This window comes from Anabas testudineus, chromosome 11, assembly GCF_900324465.2.
Source record: "Anabas testudineus chromosome 11, fAnaTes1.2, whole genome shotgun sequence".
Lineage (NCBI taxonomy): Eukaryota > Metazoa > Chordata > Actinopteri > Anabantiformes > Anabantidae > Anabas > Anabas testudineus.
In genome coordinates this window covers 19,245,542-19,266,003 of record NC_046620.1, presented here as the reverse complement: position 1 = coordinate 19,266,003, position 20,462 = coordinate 19,245,542, and the positions used below count along the sequence as shown (strand labels likewise).

The window sequence follows — 20,462 nt, the reverse complement described above, 5'->3', positions numbered from 1 at the left end:
GATAAGGACCCACATGCCCAGAGTTAATATAATTACAGGATTAATTAAAGCCAGCATGTCTCCGGCACTGTTAAGGACCGGAGACACCTTATCAAGCCCACAGGTTGATGTGGAAGTGCCTGTCACGAACCGGTGCACACGGAGACACCTAGTCACTAATTTCAAAGCGCTGATGACTCCGTCTTGTTACAGATTACATCCAGTATTCAATCATTCACACTGCAGCTTTCAAAATGAAGGAGGATGGTTCAAGTGGAGGATGTGTGATAGATGAAAGACAGCGGGTGATGAGCACCAAATGGGCCCTTATGGATTTTCTGGTTTGACTAATGATTTCTGACAGTGGGATTCATTAAGATGATGTTATGTATGGAGTCAGTATCTCTCATTCGCACTCACTGTCATATTTCTCTCTTTTTTAAGTTGTTAACTGTATAATATGATCTACCTGCATAGAGACATTTTATGTATTTTTGATATATAACCTGAAAGGCTCTCTTGGACATCAATGAGACATATTAAAGTAAATGTTAAGACCAAATCTGAAATAATGAGCTTCAAAGTTTACTGTTGACACGACTAAAATTAAGAGGCACAACACATCCTGTATCTATGCCTCTCACGGCGACAACACCTTTGCTATTTGTCCCATAACTACATCTTATGTCTCAATCATTAATTCAATTCAATTCTAATTTTCAATTAGTCCCTTACGTGGCTCCCTTACGTGATTAGTACATACTGTTCTTTTACCATATATAGGGATAAGCATATTCTTCTTCTCGGAACAGCCTATACATTTTTCTGTATGTTTCGTACATGCAGTACTTTTCCATTACCTTTGTGATACATATTGCTCTTTGATTAAGCTCCATTATTGGGGCATACTACTCCTTATGCTTAATGCCTATCTTTAATAACTATTATTGCTGGTTGACACACTCAAATCTTTGTTACTAGGCATCAAACCATATATTATTTATACACACACACACACACACACGTCCCCCTTTTGGCCTCATGAAAATAAGACCAAATGACACGTTTGTCTGCGCTCAGAGCCACTGTTTCCGCCTCCATCTGCACCATCTGATAGGTTGGGTTTTTTTCGATTGCTTTAACAATCAACCTTTCAAACCGAGATCTGATACAGGGGATACAACAACATCCACACACCACCAATGCGGTTATCATACCTACCAGAGAGAAAAACACACATACCATCAGACCTTTCCATTTGCCAAACCACTTTTCCAAAAGCCTTCCCAGTGAGTTGTCTATACCTGAGTGCCTATGCATTTCTTCAGTCAGGGCTCTAAGTCCTAGAGCTCCGTTCACCAACACAAATGGTCAATCTGATTGGCTCCCAGTATCCCTTTTTGTTCTGTTGGTTGGTGGAGGTGCAAGTAAGTTTATTTTAACAAGTCCCATTGTACCTTTGCCGGTTTGATCCACAGCCAGAATAAAATAAAAACTGTTTTCCCCATTGCGACAGTGGTGTTGGATTTCCCCTCCTGCTGTGGGGCTTTGCCCAAAGGTCTTTAGGGTCAATAATACTGGATTGCTTCCCTCTTTGGAAGGGTCTAGTTGGCCTCGCATCAACCCAACGTGATCACACCCCTTATCTCCTGTACAAGTTCTCCCCAAACTCCACTTTATCCCTGTCCACCCTACTACATGGTCCCAGGATGGACACCATCTATAATTATTGGTGTGCACACACACATATATGTCATAGTCCCTCCAGTTGGCCTGATATTTCCAAAAATTAATGACATTACACAAGTCAAATTGGAATGTCACAGTGGTTCCTTTGGTGTAATTAAATTCAATCCCTACATATTGCTGAAGGCAGTAATCTGTTTGAGTCCTAACTGCCCTTTTGGTCCTATCATGGCATTGGTCTGTGTGTCTGTCTCAGGCAGATGATTCCCAAATCAAAAATGAACTATGACTATAGAGAATAACATAAAGGCACCTATCCACCACCATTTGTTTTTGTGGAGTTTTCCCGTTCCCTCAAACATCTTAAACATGGAATATCACACAAAAAAAAAAAAAAGCAAGCAATACTTTCTGGTGTCCTGGCTTTTCAGTTCTTTTGTATATGCAAAAAAACTTTTCTCGAAGAGCTTATCACCTTCCTATTATTTCATCAGAACACTCTGTCCGCACACAGCTAAATTATGAGTTTGCTGTGGTGTTTCTTATCTATTCCAGTGTCCTTGCTGGTGGATCTGTTGCTGCGCACTGACTCCAATGGTACCAGCTGTCTCCTTTGCCCTGCAGTCTGACCATGTGTGATGTTCTCTCTACCACCTTGTAGGGTCCCGTCCACTTTCTCTTGATCACCTTTGGCAGGACCCAGTCCGTGATAGGCGTTGTCTGGCCCTCTGTGCCCCCTTTTGCTGTTATGACCTGTTTCGAGAAAGCTGACACCAAAGCTGTTAGTTAGTACGGTGTAAAGCCTGTAACAGAGTTTACTAAGCTTCTGATGGACATTAGAGCTAGGGGTAGGGTATGCACCCAGCTCAGTTTTGCTTGAGCACACACTTTTCCTATCTTTCCTTTAATGGACCGATTCGTCCTTTCCACCTTTCCCTGTGACTGAGGATGGTAGACTGTTCCGAACACGTTTCAGTCCTAGGGCTGCTTCGACTGCCTGCAGGTCTTTGTTCTTGAAATGTGTGCCATTGTTTGAGCTGATTCTTTTTGAAAACCCATTAGTTGGTATGTACTGGTTAGTTAGGAAGTTGATCACCGTTTTTGCTTCCTCTTTCTTTGCAGGTATCGCTTCTGGCCAGCCAGTGTATGCATCCATGGCTCCCAGAAGGCATCTGTATCCATTTACTCTCTCTAACATATCAGTGTAGTCAGTTATGATTTCTTGCCCTGGCATCTTAGGTAAGGGAAATTTTCCCTCATGTGGTTTCACTGTGGATCTGATATTATATTCTATACATATTTTACATTCTATAATGTCAACACTGAAGCCATCAAACCTGGGGGTAACACCAGTCTACCGTGCAGTGACCTCCATACACAGGTCCTACACTGTTTGCCTGCATCATCATGTACTGGGCTGTATAGCCTGTCGCTCTTTTTGCTGCTGAGTCTGCCTCCTGATTCCCTTTTGCTATTACTGTCTCAGCCTTGTCGTGTTCTTCTGTTGGTTTCATCAGAGCTTCAACTGGTATTTGTATCTTTTTCATGTTTGATTGGGGTCTTTGCTGCTGTCAAAAATCCTGCCCTGATCCACTGGCTGAGCTCTACCTGTATTGCTCCGACCAGATATGCAGAATCTGTGTAGATGTTCACCCTCTTTCCCTTTGACCATTCCAATGCTGCTATTATTCCCTGTAACTCGGCTAGTTGTGCTGACTCTTTTCCCGTTACTCTCCCTGTCACTACTTCCTCGAATCCCTCATTAGTCTGTCTGAACACTGCGTAGGCTGCTTTTAGTCCTTCTGTTGGGTATCTGTAACAACATCCGCCTGTAAACAGCATCTCTGGCTCTGCTAGAGGGGTTGCTTGTAGGTCTGCTCTGACCTTGATATCTTTCTGCACCCTTCCCCCGTGTTGTCTGCCATGTTAATTCCATCATGTATGAACGTTATGTGTAGTGCATTTAGGATTTCTGTCCAGTCTTGTCTGTCTGTGATGTCATGGTAAATGCTGTCAAGTTCAGATAGGCCACTATGTTGTGTGCTGTCAATACTATCAGAGCATGTCCCATAACTATGTGTGCTACTTTCTGCTGCATGTCTTGTGCACGGTGGGTGTCTGTCTCCTGTTGGATTAAGTGTCACGCTTGCATACATCAGTACTTGTCTACCTTCCCTTTTTTTACACAGTTTTAACAACACAACATCAACTTTTTAAACACAGATACATTTAACAACAATCACTATTACAATACATTTAATTCGTGTGCATAGCTTTTGTGAGATCCTGCTCAAGGGATGTATTCATTTACACTTTAGTCTGTCCAACAGCAGAACTTTGATGAAACAGGTGTGTGCTTACCTTTTGTATTGCTTGTTGTCGTCACCACACTGCACTCGTCCGCTGTTTGTCTTCTGTTTCCTTTTTTAATCTTTTACTTCTCCGTCTTCATCACGTCCAATTTGTTGGACTTCAGCTCTATCTGTCAGCAAACTTTCGACTATGTGTGAGAAGTCCTGCGCATTCTTTTAATTAAGCAATAGGAAAAGATATTCGGTCTCAAACTTATTTAGCAGTAAATGAGTACAACTGTAAACGAACACCTGTAAATGAATAAAGCCTGATCCTGATCTTCTGTCCCTGACAAACAGCGCGTGTCAGTTCACAAACTCTGATTGGCTGTTCTCTTCCTGACCACACCCTGAATACAGAACATTAAGGAACGGGCAAGGTGTTGCCTTCTTCTCATTGGTTGCTGCTTTTGGCGCGAACTGACTCCATTCTCAGCCTTCATGATATCTGACTCCATGTGAGCTCCCTGTGCAAGTGTAGTGCGATAGTTCCTGTTTCTGCAGCCACAAGGCACAAAATATCCTGTACCTGTGCCTCTCAGGGCGACAACACCTTTGCTATTCTCAGTTCATTAGGACTTATGAACTGATTGCACGAGAACATACAGGGATTCAGCTATGTTCAACTTGCTCAGCAGGGTCTAAGGAGGTCACCACCAGGTTAAAGGTTTCTCTGTGATCAGTCCTGAACCATTTGACATTGAGTTACAATGAGAAGGTGAAGAGCAGGGGAGCTGAATCCCTGTTGTGTGTGTGCTGCTCATTAGCATCACGGGGGAGCTTAACAAGACAAACACCACGTTTGTTCAGAAAGATGTGAGCTGCATTTATGTGATGGAAATGATTCTTCAGTTTGAGACATTGTGCCTCACAAACCCAGAGTTCAACTAGAAGAGAACTGGTTTTGAGCCTGAGCTTCACATAGTTTATATAACACTGCCCTCATCTGGTGAGTTTAAGAGTCCATAGTGAGGATTAAAAGGGACGAGGAGACTGGAATAATCACACAATCTGAAATGAAAATCACAGAATATTTTAATTTCAGAGTTTGACTGTTCATTTATACAGTGCAGTTGCAAAAAAGTGTTAAAGACCTCTGTATAAAAAAAAAAATATTTGTACCATTACTGTTGGAAATAACAATTGAGATATACTTTACAATTAAAACATGTCACCATCAATATGAAGTTAATCAAATCTACATATCTGTTCTATACAATTGCAGCCAACTACTGACTTGCATATAACATAGTACCATAAAACAGCCAGAAAATAAAAATACGTACATTTTCCTGCTTTAATTATTTAATTGCAAACATACAATTAGAGGCTCAAAACTTTGACGATGTCAATACACCCACAACAGAAACATAAGGTGCCTTATTAGACAATAATCCAGTAATATGTGCTCTATGACAATCATATAAATCAAAGAAAATACAGTAAAGCGCACGTTATATCAGTTTGGAATTCTCTGTGGATTTACACACAGACATCTGAGCTGTTGATTAATGAGAAACAACAAGTGCGGTTTAAATAAGAAACTGCTGTAGTTTAAAGTACAAAAGATGGTATGAGGAGTAAGGCTGATGCTGTGTGGCATCCTAGGTAGACATCTGAAGTACCAGCACAAATATATAGTGTTTCAAGAGAGTCCAGATTAGTTGTTGGAACCATAGGAGCAACACTCATGTTGTTAATTGTCATATCTTCCTGTTCTGCGAGAAAGGGCAAGCATATGCTGTAAAGGCAGGTGAAGGTGTGATGAGAGTGATTTCCCCAGAGGGAGAGTGTGGTGAGTTCTCCTTCCCTTTCTGTCTGCTGGAAGTCTGTCACAACCTGCAGCACATGGGTAGCAGGCAAGGGAAGTTCTTATTCTTGTAGTGTCAGCCCTCACATCTCCAACGCGGACGCACCAACAGACTCCTTCTCTCCTCAGTTTATGGAGTATGTGTGAGAACTATTGGCAGCTGATCTGATTCAGGGCTTTGTCCGCTTAGGTTCTCGTTGTCAGCGACAGTGGTCAGTATCGGTAATTAAAAAAAAAAAAAAAAAAAAAAAAAGTCGAACCAAATGAGCCATAATATCAGTTCATAGTTGAGATAAGGACTCCTGTCAGTCTAAGTGCTTTCCTGATCAGCGTGGGCAGCTAAGGCCGATGGAACCTGGAGGAAAGCGAGGGTAAAGATCAAGAAGTTATTCTAGATTATGCAAATAAAGAAATCTACCAGCAAAATCCTCAAAAGAGAAAAGAAAACAGAGCTAATAAATTATTGATGAATAAACTTCAAGAACAGTGGAGGTGAATTATTAATGGCAGCTGTACACAAGCCTGACCGGGTATAGATCCTGCTTTCTTCGTGAACCTCCATCTCGGCACTCTTGAATTCATTAAGCTCCTTGCGGATGGCAGCCTGAGAGGAGACATGAAAAGGAAAGCACTTCAGCAGGAATGGCTTTATCCATTTATAGCAAGGCACAAAAGAAGAGAAGAAGTGTGTGTGATCAAAGCTCTGTATATTTAGACTCGTTTTCACTATTAGAACACTAGACAAACTCAAAGCTTGTCAAACTAATTCTAATCTTGTCATCATCTATCTCTACTTATCTTCCAAGCTGGACCTGCTAAATTCCTTGGTACAACTCAGACAAGCCACTAAGCTGCATTTGGACTGCATTCTTGTTGAGATACTCAATCTGCTTGGAATGCAAATGCTTGAAGACTAGATGCTGTTACAGCTGCGAAGGACTTGGCCTCACTTCTCAGAGCTCTGTTAGAATAAAGAGATGTATTGAATGTGTGATCCCACCTTGTCAGCAGGAGTGAGCTTGGTCCATGGTTTATCTGCTCGCCGGTCATAGTCTTCGGCATGTGTGGACTCGACGTACTCATGGAAACGAAGGATCTTCCTCGCCTGGAGTTCGGCTACAGTTGGCCTCTGGGACAGCTGGTGGTAGAATGAAGGCAGGTGTCACATTCCACATTGTAACAGCAATGATGACAATACGGGCGTATTAGTAAGTGTATGATACGGTTACTTTAAAGCATCCTGACCTTTCTTGTGAGCCTCCGTTTGATCTCAGACCTCTCCAATCGGCGATCCGCTTCATTCTTGGCTACAGGAGGAGAAAAGACATTCCATGAAAATGAGTGGGGGGATAAACATTGCAGCCGGTCAGGTAGATTTCAGCCGAGTTGCCGTTGGCACGCTGCAGCAACGAGAGGCTTTAATCATCGCTTCTCTCGGCACAAGGCGCTGCATTGTTTCAGCGCGGCTGCATAGCATCGTCCAGGTTCAGTTATTTGAGGACAAACGAGACATAGTGTTGTGGTATGAATAGTAGATCGAAACATGTTGACAGATTCTGAGGAGTACTGTGTTCATACTTGGTTCTGGGATCCAACTCAGCTGGTTTTTAGTTCACTTTGCTCAAAACCTTCCAAATGTGTAGCACATTTATTATGTCCATGGTTAAGATGCATATTGACCTTATGTGTTTCGGCAACAAGGAAGTGCTACAAAGCTGTTATTTTGTCTAACGTCCTGTCTGCACGTGTAGTGGTTATATGTCACACTGTTTAAAGTGACACCTGTTGTTGTTTGTAGATCATCCTGCACCATTTGATTTGATTTTTTAACCTACTGCACAGTGCGAAAGACTGCCACAGATAACAGTCGACAAACATCCTGAATATTATTATGCACAGCCAATCAAAAAAAAAAAAAAGTAAAAAAGTCAACAGGTAAGATAGTTAAGAGTCTCATGTTGGATAATTACTACATAGATGATTATTTTTCAGCTGCCAACAAGTTATTTAACCCTAACTGATGCAGAGAGTAGCTTCTTATTTTTTTAACATTTTTACCCTGTTCCAGAGTGATGGGATCATCAGGGTAAGAAGAGAGGAGGGTGAACTGATGCACCCATCATGCCTAGTGCCTGCTGTACAAGGGGGGCAGTGCTATGATCTGGGGTTGCTGCAGTTGGTCAGGTCTAGGTTCAGCAACATTATGAGTCCAAAGAATGAGGTCAGCTGACTACCTGAATATACTGAATGCCCAGGTTATTCCATCAATATATTTTTCCCAATATCACGGGCATGTTCCAAGATGACAACGCCTGGTTGCATCGAGTGGTTCAGGGAGCATGACACATCATTTTCACACATGGATTGACCACCACAGAGTTCAGACCTTAACCCCATTAAGAATCTTTGGGATGTGCTGGACAAGACTTTGTGCAGTGGCCCGACTCTCCCATCATTAATACAAGATCTTGACGAAAAATGAATGCAACTCTGGACAAGAATAAATGTTGAAATTGCAGTAGCTTATTAAAAAGATGCCACAGTGAATGTGTGCAGTAATTAAAGCTAAAGGCCGTCCAACAAAATATTACAGTGAAATATTTGTTTTTGGATGGGCAGTGTATTTTAATGAATTTATGTCCAGACCGGCAATGCAAACAAACAAGCTTGTTTACTGATCATTTGTAGTAACTCAAAACAATATGAGTAACTACCAAAGTTATTCACAATTAAGTGTGTGAACTGTTTTTGTTGTTTGTCACCTATTGTCGCCTATTTAGGAAACTTTTAGTTTTAGTTCATTGCTAAAATTAAAAAAAAGTTTCTTTTTTTCTTGCTCTTTATAAATACCACTGTTTGTGGTGCAGACACATGGCTTCAACATACTAAGTGTTAAGTCATTTCCAGTAAGCTGTGGAGAAAAGACTAACACAGACTATTGATTTAATCTGAGAAGAGAAGAATGACAAATGTGCTTTGTGACATTGTGGTGCTGAGAAATCAAATGTAAATAAACTCAGTTGAATAAAAAAATGGGGGATGGATGGAGAGAGTTTTACCTTGAAGGATGTTCCTCTGCTCCAGCTCTTCTGCTGTTGGTCTCTGACTAAGCCGCCTGAAGACAGAAAAAGCCACTTTTAAAGGCTGATATGGATCAATTAAAAAGACACATATTTCTTCTTGGGAAGCTGTGTTTCCATAACAAACAACATGGGAGTACTTCATCATTGGAGTGGAGGGATTGCTCTATGGATTACACTATAAATAATGGATGTGATCAAACTGTATGATACCTGTAGCTATTATAGTAGATGGATAGCACTGATGTGCCACATCCAATTTTACGGTGAGAATATGCATCATGTTCATGTCCATTCATTTGCTGATGTAATGCGAGTCCCATACCGTGTGAGTGCAGTGCCGATCTTATTCCTCACTTCCACCCACTGCTCCCTGTTTTGCCAACTCATGTCACTGTGATTATCCTGAGCGTTCCTCTCCTCTTTCTCTTTTTCTTGTCTCTCCAGCCTCAAGGCCAACGTGTCTTTCCTCTTCACACGGCTCGCCAGACCACCTGTTGCACATATGACCCATATTTTACAACCCTGATTCCACTAAAAATAGTACAAAGACAGCTTATCAAATGTTAGAATTTCTTTTCTGAATTTCATGCCAGCAGCAAGTTTCCAAAAAAGTCAGGACAGGGGTCCCAAAAGACTGAAAATGCTGGTGAACATCTCAACTACTTAGGCTAGTCGTATCACTATATATAGAAAAAGAGGTTCTTTCAGAAGTAAGGATCTAGTCATGGATTTGGTTTAGCTGGTACATGATTTGGTTTGGAAAACTATGTGATTATGTCTAGTTGTTCTAATTCTTTTACATTACTTCTTTTTTAATCTACTGTAATTCCACTAGAAGTGCACATGTTGTCTCTATAGCTAGAGATAATTTTGCTATCACTACGTCCAGTGTATGAGAAATGAGAATTCATGTTAAATATTGGTCATTAATTGGTTAGCCTCTGAGAGTGCTTGCAATTTTAATCAATTTCTCACCACAGCACTTGTTTCTCCACCACCTCACTCACATGTATAAGAAAGACAGACTTACTTGGAGGGCCTTCTTCATCGTCTTCATCATCGTCGTCGTTGTCTTCTCTGTACAAGATGGGACCATCAGAGTCTGAGTCCTCCTCGCTGTCCTCCCCTGGGCCTCCGCCTTCAGGGATGACAGACACTCTGTCGTCTCCGATCATACCTCTCCTGCTGCGGGGTTCGAACTCAGGTTTTCGGAGAGGCCTCTGAGGGTGAAGCTTCTGCAGCTCCTCCTCTAGGTTAAAGTCATCATCCTCTGGCCTGCAAGGAAAGATGAAAGCTTTGAAACAGCTGAAGAAATTCACAGGCCCAGCGTGACTCATGCTTCCGTTAGGTAAAAATAAGGCTAGCCTTCGAGTAACTACTAATGTAAGTGCCTTGGTGTTCTAATCTGGTACACAGTCGAGTACTATTAGGCACAGTAGCAGGTAACACTTTGGCCAGATGAATTTATAATATTAAACAAAAACTAATCCTCAAAACAGAATATAAAACCAGATTTTATTACTTGCTTAATTTTTAATTGTGTTGTTGAAAAGTCAACGTAAAAAGTCATTGTTTTATAATTTAAATGCTACATATGTGTTGTTCAGAGCATGGTAAGGCTATATTTTTATTCTGCTTTGTCCCAGTTCAAACAGCACATTGATAGGAGGGGGATGACTCTTTGATGTGGCCCACCCAAAGTTTCTGTTGGGCCAGGCTCCCCAGATTAAGGTTGGTTTGTGCCTCTTTATTTTATTTGCCCAATTATCTCTTGTGTCAATTTTGTTCTTTGGCAGATTATTGAAAAATATATCTACATTTCTCTTGTTTTTTTTTTGTATATAACTAATGTTATACATGTATCTAATTCCACTATGTCGCCCCTTGATGAAAAATTCAATGTTTGTGCACATTCAAGTGAACTGCAACACTGTTCATTTGCTATGATAATGCAAGTAAAAACTGGAACTATGTACATGTAAATTTTCTAAAATAAAAAAAGCAAATGTTGACAGGTGGACACATGAAGCTAATTAATAATAATTACTTTCATTAAGGATTCATCCGTTAATAATTTTGACATTCTTCATTTTAAGTTTGAAAAGTCGATTACAATTTCCCTGTAAATAAAGGGGACACATCAGTCCAACACTCCAGGTTATTAAGTTAATAAAGAACAAAGAAAAGCCACAAATTATCACGTGTCACATTCGACTCTTTTGGAAATTTGTCACATTTTAGTTTGAGTAATGATTAAATGTTTTTCTGTCAATGATTAATAGACTGATAGTTTCAGGTTATAGATCTAGTTTACCCCTCTTTTAAAAAAATAAATAAATAAAAAAATCAGTAACTGAACAGTATGTCAGGCTATAGCAATTTAACTTAAACAAATGCAAAACTTTGACTTCTTTCAATGCAGTTTGGTTGTGCGTGCAATGTGCAGTATGTGAAACACTTACAGCCTAAGAGGTTCGATGGAGATGGGCAGAGAGTGCCGTGAGGTACCCCCAGTGTCAACAAGGATGTCTGGAGGAGACTCAAACAGTAGTGAGTGGGCCCTCTGGGAGCTATCTGAGTGGGGCTGAATGGGTCCGGGGCTGGCCAAGGCCCTCTGGATGCGGATGTGTAGGGGTACTGGAGGAGGCTGGCTGGGAGGCTCTGTGGTCGGGCTGGGAGGATCGGTCTGCACGGTGGGCACAGGACCAGAGGAGGTGGTGCTGGGCTGAAGCGACTGAACCCTGGGAGGAGATGGAGGTACATGCGATGGTGGTGCAGTCTCAGTGGAGGTCAGGGGAGTTGCTGTGTTTGTCTTGTCCTCGCTGTTATCTCCTTTAAGGACAGCAGGGGGCACAGGTACATGAGCAGCCGCTGTGTCTGAGGTAGAGGAGTCTGGGACTTGATTGGGAGGAGAAGAATCTGAGGAACTGCGCTTGGCGACGGGGGTCATCCTCTTTGGGGGGGCTGGTGGAGAACGTTTAGCTGGTGCTGGGACTGGAACTGGGACTACGATGACACTGCTGCCAGTCTGTGACAGCTCAGCTGTGAATAAACCAGTCAGCAACAATAATTAGTACTGGTTACACACAATGGTAGTTACAAACATATTCTTCAGTCACAACATGATGATGCACATTTACTCTGTAGAGGGTGACGTTAGTTTTAACAAAAGCAAGCAAAAAATATGTCTGTAATGGTATCAGTCTGAGAGAAAAGAAGAGACTCCTGTTACGGCTGAGCTGGTTGCTGAGTCAGTCGAGGGTGACACGTACAGATTAACAGACAACTGTATCAAAGGTCTTTAATGAACATTTAGTACAATTCAACATCCATGCAGCATTTACAATACGTTAGTTGAGATGTAAATGGCTCCAATGGCTGCAATACACATGCAATGCAATAATGGTGTTATAAGGGAGTTGAAGTATGCCATGTGACAATATAGTGGTCCTATTATTGCAATCTAAACCACCAGTCCGCTGGTTTTGTTAAGACTGACACCACTGAAGATGTGGTGCCCTGCTGGGTACCTGAACAGGTCTGGCTAGCCCTGTGCCGCAGGTACATAGGTAGAGAAAGGTAGGGGCCAAGCTCACTCTGGCGTCTCCAGCTGGTCCAGTAACAAGGCTGCCTGGCCTTAGAGCCCCTGTTCAATGAGGAAGCTGGCAAAAATGAGTGGAGATGTCAGGGATGGGGCCGAGTTTACATTCCAAGCTGGGAGATAAATTCAAGAGGGTGGTTTGGGCTGTTGTTTGTCTTGGGTTTTACGCTGTCCAGAGGCAGAGTCTACATGATGGATTATCGGAAGATAAACAACTTCTGTGGAGATAAAGCTCTGGATAAACACTTTATCTAATTCTTCTCATTACGACTTATGACTACAGCACGGCACTTCCTACTGGCATTACGTTTTTTATGAAGGTTTTCTGATATTTCTGCTTATGTCATCTGAAGTGATAAAACAAGATACTAATAATAATAAATATAAGTTACTGCAGATATACCGATATTGTTATTAATGGTTTCCGATAAGTAAACTAGGTTTCATTTAGAATAGGTGACCAGAGAAAACCTAAGGAAGCCACATTAAAATAATGTTGTGTCACTCTCAAAGTCTCAGTATGAGAGCTACAATGCTTATGATGTATTTAGCATAGTGTTAATAAGGTCTCAAGAGAAAAGAAACTGAGGCTGCATCCAACACACTGGAAATGGGAAAAGCAGAAACCACATTATTCCATGTGTATGTTTTACTGGGACTGCCTGTATTAAATTAAGTATGGACTGAAATAGATACTGTACATCTCCAGTGACATACCAATAGAACCAGCTGCTCTGTACTCATGAATACCCGTGTATGCAGCAATCAAAGCTCACCTGACAAATGGTGGTGGAATGTGTCACTGCAACAGCCACTGTTTCTAACACACAGTGTTGGGATGGGCTGTAAATAAGAGCAGCTGCGGCATGCAGGAACAAAGGATACCCAATACTAAAAGCCAGTCGGTTTCTATCTAACCACTAGAGAAGTGCTGGCTTTGCATAAAAGGTGAAAAGACAAGCTGGTGCACGTCCTCTCCAGAGAGTTACAGTTGTACAAACTGAAACTGCACACTAGCAACTCCTCGGAAAACACCTCCACAGCAACAAATCTCTTCCTCTCGCACTAAACATTTGGAAAGGGAAATGTACTATGTGTAAGTTGTTTTCTTCTTAAAATATGAAGTTGCCAATAACAGCAGCATATTCACAGCTAGTGGTACATGCTCTTTAGTTTTCACACCCCGCAGTAAATGGTGCTTTACATCTGAAAACATGTGATCATGACAGATAAGAAACTCACTGAACTGACCTTGAGGAAAACCATCGATTCATAAATATATGGATGAAACCTGACTTTTTAAATCAAGGGAGGGGAAAAATGAAATAGTGTTGTTTTACTTTAACATTGTTAAGCTCAAACAATCGTTCCCAGCATTGTTCTTAACCAACTCAAAAACTGAATAACACCCCTTTTCCACCAAGCCAGTTGCAGGGTAGTTTAGATTGAGTGCTTAATTTTATACCAGTTCTTTGCGTTTCCACAGTCAAAAGGGGTTCTTAGACAGGAAAACTGATTCCAGAAGAGCACCAACTCTTTGCTGATTAATCAGTGTATTATTTGTTAGACTTTGCTTAACTGCAGTGTAATGATACCACTTGCCCAAGGTTTAATCTATTGTGGAGTTTCTCTCATGTGTTGCTAACACATTTTGTTGATGTTAATGAGGGAACGTAGTCTACAGCTCTCTGTAGAGGATATTTAATCTGATACCACTGTTTTCTGAAACCTTAAGTTTCTCTACTATGAAACCTACAAAGCTCATTCCGGAGCTTGTTTGACTAATGGTTTCAGAGGCTAAGCACCTGTTCATAGAGAGAAGTTCAACTGAGGAGCAGATGTTAAACTCACCAAGCAGTGCAGGGTTGCTGTTGCGGTTGGTGGGTTTGGGCGGAGGGACAGGAGGCTGCTTAGCATGGGGAGGGACAGGAGGTGGCATGTCTGAGTCGGCTGAGGATGGAGCGGTGAGGGAGGGTCGAGGTGGGTCATCAGCTATTAGAGAGACCGTCCTCTGCGGCTTGGCCACAGCTACAGGAACAGAGGTCGAGGAGGAGGAGGAAGATGAGGATGAGGAAGAGGAAGGGGTTGGACTCCTCGTGGACTCAGCAGTAGGAGTGCTGAGGTATTTTGGGGGAAGCAGAGCCTGTTTGGATAAAGGAGGGTCTTGTGGAGTCTCTTCTTTTGGAGAAGGGTCGTGGACGAAGTGGACACCAGCAGACTCTACAGAAGGTTTACACACAAAAGAAACACAGACATTAAAAAAGATGTCACAGCAGCAAGTGTTCTACTGTTGCTATATGGAAAACACAAATGGGAAATCACATACTCAAGACAAAGCTGAGGTGGAAAAGGAGCAGGTCGTATACAGAGTTAATCTCTGATGATGGTTCTACAGTCATTAGCAGATCAATAAGACAATCTGAAGTTTATACACGACAGACATGCAGAAAAATCAAAGAATCATAATGACCCGTTTTTCCCTTATTTCATCTACCCATAAATCCATGTGTCAGAGCCTGCTGGTTCAGCTTAGAAACCACTGTTATAGTTGAATCATTTACCCATCACTACAAACGATTGACTGTTTACTAAGAAAAGGATTCACGCTACCCACGAGGCAGGGTTAGAGTGTGTGTGTGTGTGTTAATCTCACACATTGACCTGACCCTGGCAAAAAATGCAACACAAGAAAAGACACCATTTTAACTTTAAGGCTGAGTAAACACTTAACTTCATATTTTTGCACTGATGACAACAATAGCCTTGCATTTGTTCTAAAATGTCTGACTCCCTCATACACACCACAGACATACTCTTGATCCCTCCTGGCTTTTCACGAAATACAATACAATACAATACAATACAATACAATACAAGTACAATTTTTCAATATGAATTGTCTGTGCCTTGTCTGAGTAGGTAAGTTCACTGGGTAAAAATAGTTTGTTTGGAAAACAATGTTTTGTTTACAGCACATTAAAGCAGTAAATCATCCCGCAGCTCAACTGAAAGGGAATATGTTAGGTATGACTTGTAAATTTATTCTAGCCAAAGTAACTGTGTTAACATTCTTTCATTCATTCATTCATAAATTAGAAGTGTGTCTAGCTCCTAGATTGGAGAGAGTTACAATCATTTGCATTCTCTCATTGACTGTAATAAAAAGCAGGATTACCACGAGAAGAACGTTTGTTCTGAAAATGGCTGCTCAAACTATGAAATGTGTCTACTGTTCGAGGGAGGAGAGGATCACCAAGCCTTTATTTACCTTGCTCCAATTTTTCATTGCCATCAACAGTCTGCACCAGCATCGGGAAAAAAAACATGCCTTTGTTGGCGCCACATGATTTCTATGTAACCTCTATGTAATTTTTGTGTATGCACACATCAGCCTGGGCTGTGATGCACAAGCATATATCAGCATAACCCACTTTAAATTAGTCCTCAGAACTGAACTGGATTTTACCATCCAAGCAGATGAGGAGCCAGAGAAAAGGAACACTTCTTGATAGATAAAAACTGGTACCATTCATCCATGGCGACCTGTTGATTCAATCAATCTTCTAATCAAATGCCTCAACTGCCCAAAACAGTACTATATACTAAGTGCTTTTAAATTGCTATTAAATTGTCATTTAGCAGATTTACATTTAGTCATTTGGCAGATGCTTTTATCCAAAACGACAGAGGTACAAGGCAAGCAAAATATCTAAACCAATTCAAGTGCAGAGAAAGTTGCGGAAGAGTTCTGTTTTCAGCAGATTTGAAGACGAGGAGTGAGGCAGAGTGTGTAGAGATGGTTCCACCATTGTGGAACCACAGAGCTGAAAAGTTTAGCCAAGGATCTTCTGAGGTGAGGTGAGAGGACCGAAAAACATTGTCTGTTGGCCACGCACAGCGGACAGGACGGGTTGTAGACCTGAATAATGGAGTTCAGGTAGGCAGGTTCTGATGAGTTGAACACTCAAGGGTCGGGGCTTTGAGCCTGATGCTGGCAGCTACAGGAAGCTAGTGCAGAGATCTGAAAAGTGGTGTGACAAGGCCAGCTAGGAGAACTTCTGTATTAGACAGGTTTAGCTGAAGATGCCTTTCTCTCATCTAAGCAAAGATGTCAGAGAGACATGCAGAGATGTGAAAGATGGGTACAGTGTTGTCATCTGGTGTAAAGGACAGGAAAAGCTGTGTGTCGTCAGCATAGCAATGATAGCAAATGCTATGTGACTGGATGATGGAACCTAGGGATTTAGTATAGTATTAAAAGTAGAAGACCAAGAACTAAGCCCTGCCATACACCAGTAGAGAGGCAGTAAGAGTATGAAACTTGCCCCCAGGCCAAAGCTGTACCAGTTAAGCGCAAATCATTGCCTTCCCGTAAAATCTCTAGATCCACAGGAAACACGGATTGATTCTCTGTTTTTTGTGCCTCATTCAGGATTCATAGTGTTGTCAAACATCATAATCAACTAAGTAAAACCAAAATAATTTGACAACTCTGCTTCTTTTGATAACATTGAGACTTAGATTCTGACAAATTAATAGAACCATTAGCTAGTATAATTCAACACATATAATAAACACAAGGACAGCTCTTACCTGGTTGTTCTCTAAACTCTGCAACTGGGGCGTATCTAGGCAGGGTGCTCCTCCGGTCAGCCTCTGAGGCTGGTCGTGTTTTCTTGTTGTCTTCGGATGAGCTTTTCTGCAGGGAAGGCCTCAAGCTTATGTCAGACATAGGCCTAGCTATAGGCCGTGGGTCATCCAGCTTTTCCCTCCTCTCCCGCTCATCTTTCCACTCTCTTTCATTTCTCTTGAGCCAGTCCTCTCTCCTGTCTCGGTCATCTCTTCTATCTCGATCATCCTTCCTCTCCCTGTCTTCTCTATCTCGGTCATCTCTGTTTTCCCTCCTTTCCCTCTCAAGCCGCCGATCCCTATCTTCTCTCCTGTCTCTGTCATCACACTCCTTCCTCTCCCTCTCATCTCGCTCTCTGCGTTCTCTCTCGTCCCGATCCCTCCTCTCTCTCTCATCCCGATCTTTCCTCTCCCTGTCTTCCCGATCCCTCCTCTCCCTCTCATCCCGATCCCTCCTCTCCCTCTCATCCCGATCCCTCCTTTCCCTCTCATCCCGATTCCTCCTCTCCCTCTCCTCGCGATCTCTTTGTTCCTTCTCATCACGATCTCTCCTTTCCCTGTTGTCTCGGTCAGCCCTATCATCTCTCCTATCTCGATCATCTCTCCATTCTCTCCTTTCTCTGAAGTCTCTGTCCTCTCTGCGCTCGGCACCGTCCTTTTCCCTTTCCTCTCGCCAGTCTCTTCTTTCCATATCTTCCCTGTCCTTCCTTCCTCTGTCTTCCCTGTCATCTTTTGCATCTCTCCTCTCCTCTCTGCGGTACCTATCATCTTGAGGAGGTCCTCTGGGTAAAGATCCTCTCTTGTCAACATCTGATGGCAAACGGATTCGTCTATCTACATCCAGAGAAAGCCGTGCGTGAGAGTCCACATCCAGAGGTGCTCGATTACTTCGGGAGGCATCGGACAGTGCTCTGTTTCGACGTTCATCCACTTGGAGTCTGATGGGATTCACCTTCATGTCAGACTCTCCCCTAGACACTCGTACCCCTGCTTCTGAAATCCTGTCCACGTCGATTGGCACAGGGTGACCATTTTTCACTGGTGGAGGTTTCGAGTTGTTCACGTTGTTGCTGTCTGTTCCAAGAAGAAACATGCAGCAGATCAAATGTCAGTGTTTCAATCAAAGAATATACTAGAAAATAAAGAAAGTAATTAAAAAAGTTGTACCTACCATTCTCTGGAATGTCCTTTAGAACCCCTCGGGCAATCAGCTCTTGGCGACTTTTTCTAACAGAAATCTTTCTTTCCAAAACTGAAAAGGGAAATAATTTTATCACTCAGACAACAAACCAATCAACCAACCATTAATAAATGCACAAAACAGATGTAGACTGTGGCAGCATGATTACCTATAGATGTCTCAGCAAACTTCTCACTTGGCTTCTTCTTTTTCCATTTCCAGGGTTTGAAGATGTTTCCCATTTTGGAAAACTTGCCTTTGCGCTTGTTTGGAGGTGTCCCCCCACCAGAAGTTCCTTCTTCTCCCCCTGCTGTGCTGTGTTGCAGGTCAACCTCATCATCTGTGTGAGAATGACACAGTGGTATAACAGGGATGGCTCAAAGTTTGACTTGTACAACATTTTGACTTTTATTCTTTGAAAAAAAGAAGAATGACTATACATATGGCTTTACAAAAAAACAGAAAAGGAACCTCATTTTCCTTTATTGTATGAGCTTTCAATAAACAAATCAATGTGTATGTATGGATTTTAGGAAATAAACAAATGGCATTTTACTGGCTGACATACAGGCCAGTGTTTCTAAATATTCCACCTTTTCTGGCAGCAACAGTCACTAGGTCAGATTCCTGATTAGATGAGTGTGTGCCTACACAGGGCTGGCCTTGAGCTCTAAGCTGATGTATCCATTATCTGTCACAATAAAAGAACCAAACCTTCAAACAAGGCTGGTGCAAATTCATCTCTTTCTGCCTGCAAAGCTATATGGGCTGTCAGCCAAACTGAAATATGGGCACAGCCTCTTCTGGTATTATTATCAAAGAGGTGTGAATTAATGTGACTTTTGCCACTCTTCTGATAGGTATAGAATCATGTTATTAAATGTTTTCATTTTCCAAAGCAATGCAACTAAAACTGCTACAAAAATAAATAAATAGAACTGGGGGGGTTAAAGTAGGTATATAAGCACACAACTGTGAACACAAGGTTTCAAATTCCTCAGTTGTTCCAACACCACTGAATAGCAATAGACTCTGGCTGTGAAACCACTCAATTCTTAGGTGATGAGTTGCATTCAGTTACACAAAACTGTGCAACATAGCAGCAAGTGAAGAACTGCACAGACAGCCTGTGGTTTGAGTGCATAGAGGGAGTGCTGTTTCACTATGAAATGTACAGGAAGAAGGTGAGCTCATTTTGTCATTAGATCAGTCAGTCACACTTAGCATTATGACACACAGTGTGAAGGTGGCCCCGTTGACACAAAAACACATTTAAAAAACAAAACAAAAATCACATCTGTGCAATAACTGTGAACCAATATGAGAATACAGTATATACATTTCTCAGAAACACCATCATCACTAAGAGCACTAGTGAAAAGTAAGCTGTAGCTTTATGCTGTTTGCATGTAAACTAATTGAAAATCTATAATTTCAGAATAGACACAATATAAGTAATAAAACGTATTTATATTTTCTTAAGACTCCTGCGAAGCTTTTCATAGACAAAAAGTGTACATTTGCAAAAACAATAGTTTGGGGAAAGATGAGACATTAGGTAAGACAGGGTGAAAACAAACAATGATGAATTGAAAGTACATTGTTATCTATTACAATGACTATAATACCATGTGCTGAGGATAAATTTTTCAAGGGCACAGATAAGGGTAACCAGAGGCATGAGCCAGAAAGGAAAGCTAAGGACATCAAATTCTTCTGGGAAAAAAAAACTAAACTTTAGTATACTGGGCAGAGGTGTTGATGATTAATGAACCACTAGACAGAATTTGATCATTTAGGAATATAAGACCTGACAGGGCAGAAATTTGCACACTGGTTTTAGTCACATGGATTTTTTGAGCAGCTGGTCTTTCAATTTCCATACATTTGAGATAAATATGCAACCAATCAAGTCAAACAGGGCTCTAGTTGTTTTCAATGTAATATGGTTCAAGTCTTTTTTTAGTGCCCTTTACGTGTTTGCCTTGTCTGCACTCCCAATCTCTTGTCTATATACAATCTGTACTTTTTCTGTTACCATTTCATTGCAAAATTTGATTTTGATCAAATTTAATCTAAAGAAGATTTTCTTGATGTATCATTTACTCTATAAAACATAAAATAAGTGAGAGGTAGCCATCAT

At 41.5% G+C, this 20,462-nt stretch overlaps 1 protein-coding gene across 7 annotated transcripts in view; it reads right to left on the bottom strand.

Annotated features, from left to right (window-relative positions):
• Positions 1-5,028: 5,028 nt before the first annotated feature.
• phactr4a (phosphatase and actin regulator 4a) overlaps positions 5,029-20,462 on the bottom strand; it is a 28,571-nt gene continuing 13,137 nt past the window's right edge. For all 7 annotated transcript variants that reach the window (XM_026346765.1, XM_026346767.1, XM_026346768.1 and 4 more), the window contains 12 exons: positions 18,489-18,659; positions 18,311-18,391; positions 17,104-18,213; positions 14,362-14,730; positions 11,372-11,951; positions 9,940-10,184; positions 9,232-9,400; positions 8,886-8,941; positions 7,072-7,133; positions 6,827-6,964; positions 6,354-6,430; positions 5,029-6,181 (listed from right to left, as the gene is read on the bottom strand). In XM_026346765.1, the coding sequence (XP_026202550.1) occupies positions 6,166-6,181; positions 6,354-6,430; positions 6,827-6,964; positions 7,072-7,133; positions 8,886-8,941; positions 9,232-9,400; positions 9,940-10,184; positions 11,372-11,951; positions 14,362-14,730; positions 17,104-18,213; positions 18,311-18,391; positions 18,489-18,659 (3,074 nt within the window). In that variant the 3' untranslated portion in view covers positions 5,029-6,165. The remainder of the gene's footprint in view (positions 6,182-6,353; positions 6,431-6,826; positions 6,965-7,071; positions 7,134-8,885; positions 8,942-9,231; positions 9,401-9,939; positions 10,185-11,371; positions 11,952-14,361; positions 14,731-17,103; positions 18,214-18,310; positions 18,392-18,488; positions 18,660-20,462) is intronic.